This window comes from Cibotium barometz, chromosome 29 (genome assembly GCF_041138505.1).
Source record: "Cibotium barometz isolate CiBa-2024 chromosome 29, ASM4113850v1, whole genome shotgun sequence".
NCBI classification, from domain to species: Eukaryota; Viridiplantae; Streptophyta; class Polypodiopsida; order Cyatheales; family Cibotiaceae; genus Cibotium; species Cibotium barometz.
Window position 1 is genome coordinate 16886209 of NC_141074.1, and position 4843 is coordinate 16891051.

General features: G+C 42.5%; 1 protein-coding gene across 2 annotated transcripts; it reads left to right on the forward strand.

Annotated features, from left to right (window-relative positions):
• The first annotated feature begins 492 nt into the window (after nt 1–492).
• On the forward strand, nt 493–2889 carry LOC147621910 (uncharacterized). 2 transcript variants are annotated; one of them, XM_086823638.1, is made up of 3 exons: nt 493–612; nt 733–1087; nt 1169–2889. In XM_086823638.1, the coding sequence occupies exons 2-3, from the start codon at nt 739–741 to the stop codon at nt 2560–2562; spliced, it is 1743 nt and encodes a 580-aa protein (XP_086679764.1). In that variant the 5' UTR covers nt 493–612; nt 733–738; the 3' UTR covers nt 2563–2889. The 2 variants fall into 2 exon arrangements, with proteins under 2 accessions (XP_086679764.1, XP_086679765.1); XM_086823639.1 differs by having other exon boundaries at nt 555–616.
• The last annotated feature ends 1954 nt before the right edge of the window (nt 2890–4843 follow it).

A 4843-nucleotide genomic window follows, 5' to 3' on the forward strand; every position in this document is an offset into this window, starting at 1 on the left:
CCATGATATCCCACACTTCCTCCAATTCTTAGTCTTAAACGAACAAGACAGCCGAACCCGTCAAACATCAAGGTGATTACACCTATATTGCACTTTGTCCATTTTTAGTTTTGATTGTGTGGGATATTGTGTTTATAGCAAAACGGGATGTGGACATTATATAGGTATGTCTTCTTCTATGTGTATGGCGTCCTCTATGCGTGTTACAATTTCAAAAGAGCAAAGTTAGCCTAGCCTACCACCATACCATGGAAGACAAGAAAGAGCGCATTCTGTGGGATGTACGTAGAGTTGTAGCGTTTACCAGCAAAACCAAGGAAAAGTTGGTTGGCAGCCTTTGCGCAGCGCATACATGCTCGTTGTTGGTAGGATGAATTCTCTACTAAAAAGAGTGTCGGAGAGGCGCAGTGGAGTCTGTTATCGAATGGTGGTGGGGGTAGATGCAGAAACATCATAATATATTGTATTATATGTACATTAACGTAGGTTGACAAGTCCCAGCAGACACCGCGCGCACTTAATATATATATATTCGCGGCAGGCTATACATGATCCTCAGCTAAACTTGCCACCAGTGGCCGCATTCATTGCTCGCTCTCGCTTGTTGTTGTTGTAGGTCAATACACTACTTCTCTTCGTGATTTTTTTTCTCTTGTTCTAACGTTAAATCGCGAGTGCATCGCGCCCTTGATGATGATTGTAAGCTTAATAGCTGGCCCTTCCGCTTTGCAGGCTATCATGGTGGTGATCATAGCGGCGTTTCTGCTCCTAATTTTGGCCAATGCGGCGGCGGACTCCCCTCCTCCTCCCTACAAATACGTCTCTCCACCTCCTCCTCCTCATCCATACAGATACGAATCTCTCCTCCCCCCTCCTCCTCCGCCTCATAAATACCACTCCCGTCCTCCACCTCCGTATGAGGATGAGTCTCATCGTCCGCCGCCGCACGTGTATAAGTCCCCGCCCCGCCCTCATGATGTGCCATACGTATACGAATCCCCGCCTTACGGCGAGTTCAAAGCGGTGGTGAGAGGGAATGTATACTGCGACATTTGCAAGGACGGCAAGATCAAGAAGCCTCTCAAAGGTAACGCCACGCCACGATACTTAAGCACGTATATTAATTGTGCGGATCATGGAGATTGATAGATTGATAGAATGTGGGCAGGCGTGAAGGTAGGCGTGTTCTGCGGCAACGGCAAGTCGGAGGAGTCTTTTTATGGCACAACGGACGTAAGGGGCGGGTTTAGGGTGGAGCTTGCTGCATTCGACTACCGGAGAAGGGGCGGGGGAGAGTCTTGCCGGGCCAAGCTTATCTCGCCTTCCTACGCCACCTCCTGCACGCTGCCCACGAATCTGCATGGCGGCCAATCGGGCGCTCATCTCCACATCAAGTCAAGAACTGAACACGAGGTGGTGCTCTTGGCCGGCCCCTTCGCATACGCCTCCCCTCTCAAGTACGACATTTGCCATCACTCTGGCCACATGTACGGCACGCCACCGCTGTACCGGCCACCCTCGACTCCTCCGCACAAGTACCCCTCTCCACGCCCTAAATATGAATCTCCTCCACCTCGGCCCTACGAGTACAAACACAAATCGCCACCTCCTTTACACAAGTATGAGTCTCGGCCACCTCCTTTACACAAGTATGAGTCTCCACCACCTCAGCATGAATTTCCAACGCCACGTCCGTATAAGCACGAATCTCCACCTCCTTTATACAACCATCATGAATCAGCTCCACCCCCACGTCCGTATTATAAGCATGAATCTCCACCCCCACGTCCATACAAGCATGAATCTCCACCTCCTTTATACAACCACCATGAATCTCCAGCCCCACCACGTTCTTATACGCATGAATCTCCACCTCCTTTATACAACCATGAATCTCCAGCCCCACCACATTCTTATAAGTATGAATCTTCACCTCCACGTCCGTATAAGTATGAGTCTCCACCTCCTCCCCCCCACAATTCCGAGTGTACTCTTCCTCCTCCTCACAAATATGAACCTCTACCTCCGCCCCCCCATGGGTATGAGTCTCCACCTCCTCATCCCTACAACTATGAATCTCGACCTCCACCCCCATACAAGTATGAGCATCAACCTCCTCCCATCTACAAGTATGAATCACCTCCTCCACCACCACACAAGTATGAATCACCTCCTCCGCCACCGCACAAGTATGAGTCTCCACCGCCTTCACCCTACAAGTATAAATCTCTACCTCCACCCCCATACAAGTATGAGCCTCCATCTCCTTCCCCCCACAAGTATGAAATGCCACCCCCATCCCCATTCAAGTATGGGTCTCCACCTCCTTCCCCCTACAAGTATGAAACACCTCCCCCATCCCCATTCAAGTATGAAACACCTCCCCCATCCCCACACAAGTATGAGTCTCCACCTCCTACTCTCCCACACAAGTATGAGTCTCCACCTCCTACTCATTACAAATATGAATCTCCTCCTCCTCCTCTCCCACACAAGTATCATTCTCCACCTCCTACTTTCTACGAGTACGAATCTACTCCTCCTCCCCATATACAAGTATGAGTCTTCTCCACCACCACCCTTCAAGTATGACCTTTGACATATCACCATTAGCACACACAAAAAGATAACCATTTTTATTGACGGGTTTCCATAAAAGATGGCTTTTACAATTCGTGTGTACACGAATGAAAATATACTCCACCGCCTACTTTCTACAAGTACTCCACCTCAATAAAAGTACGAGTCTCCTCTCCATGTCTCCATGTCCACCCTTCAAGTATGAATATCCTTTAGCACCCTTGACATGCCATTATTAGCGCATGCGTGCGTGCGCACACACACACACAAATATTCCCTTCATAGGTCTTTCCTAAAAACAAGCCTTTGAAAATTTGTATTTACAGGAATAAGTACTTCTTCTTCACTTACTTGATAAAGCATTTAGTATTGGAAAGAGAAACACTTGGATTCAAAAAATTATGTGAGATATTTTAAGAGAACCACCCATGCCAAGTATACGAGATTTATATTTCTCTTACCAAGGTGCTTCTTTTCATGCATAAGTTCATCTTGTCAACTGCAAAAATAAGTTTATGCGCATCTCAATTTAACCATTATTCAAATATAAGATATTTAACTATGTAAGACTTTCTCATGCATATGAAATCTATTAGCATGACTGAGTACGCACATAAAGAGCTTCACTATTACATACATACTCTTAGTTGTGAGAAAGATAACTCATGTATCCATCCAACACTTTTTTACAAATATTCTTGTGGGGCTAAACTTATGGTGGAGTCATTAAGAAATGTAAAATAAGCTTGGAACAAGTCAATCTCTTAAAAAATGCTAAGTATAAACAAATGACTCCCTCAGAAGATTGTTAAATGCAAAGCAAGCTCAAGCAGATGTCAACTCCATGACAAAATCAAGCACAAGAAGTAAATACTAACTCCTTGTTCCCAAAGCCACTATTTTTGGTTTTCAGTTTTCATTTTAGTTTTTTTTAGAACTTCTTAAAGTGCGAGAGAAAAAATAAATAATATAAAATTTATGAAGTGTCAACAAGTAATTAAATAATATAACAAGTAAGTAAGATTCTATTTGGTATTATTCCTAATTTTTAAATATCATGCAAGTTAGTTTATATCTTTCTTAGAAAACTAAGTCTCCTCAATCTAAGAGTCAAAAAGAAATTAGGAGACCTAAGAGACAACTTTGAGACTAGACCTAGCATATTATAACGAAAAGAGACAACTTTGAGACTAGACCTAGCATATTATAACAAAAAGCTTAGCAAGCATTTCCTCACAAACTATACTGCTGGCCTTTTAAAATAACAAGACATTTTTTTCTCAAATTGTAAGATGTACCAATTGCAACTTTCGCTATCTTCTTGCTATGGACCCTACTAAAAAGTTTAATTAATATGTATTCTTGCTATCTTCTGGTTATGGACCCTACCAAAAAAGGTAAGTGAATATATTTAAGAAATGTGTTAAAGCATATGATCACACACACACAAACATAGAGAGAAAGAGAGAGAGAGAGAGAGAGAGAGAGAGAGAGAGAGAGAGAGAGATTTGTTTCTATGAGGTGGCATGTGGATTCAGACTCTTCTTAGAATGTGAAATAGGAGATTAGTGCATTCAGAAGTGTGAATCACCTCCTCCACCACCACACAAGCATGAGTCTCCACCTCCTCCTCACTACAAATATGAATCTCATCCTCCTCTGCGGCGACACAAGTATCATTCTCCACCTCCTACTTTCTACAAGCCATTTCTTAGCCTAGGAAAAATATTTGAAATAAATTGGTTTCCGTAGTAAAAAATATTTTAACAAGGGCCAAGTCTAAGTTGTGCACATTTATTAATTTAAATTTGGCTAAGGTTATTTGGTCTAAATCTATAAACCATTTTTTGGCAATACCCAGTGGATTTGGGAAAGTAGAAAGTGGTAAACCATACATGGTATTTAATATGTGGAAAGTGGTAAGAGTTTTTGGGAAAAACAAGAGCACCTTATACTAGTATTGTGTACCTTGTATTGGAGAGGTGGAGAGAGGAAAGAGGTTTTAGGCAAAACAAATGTTGTGCACCACCTTGTATTAGTTAAAGTTGGTATTTTTGGCACATGCATTAGACTAAGTTCATTTTTGGAAAGATGTCAAAGAGTAGATTAGCAATCTGCAATCTTTGACAAATTTTAATTTGATTTGCAAAAATTTAACCATTATGGCATTTCTTAGAGGACTCGTTTTGAGTCCAAATTTTGCGTAATGTCCTAAAAAAGTCTAGATTTATATGATAAAGGATCCTAAATTTGACCATAAAGA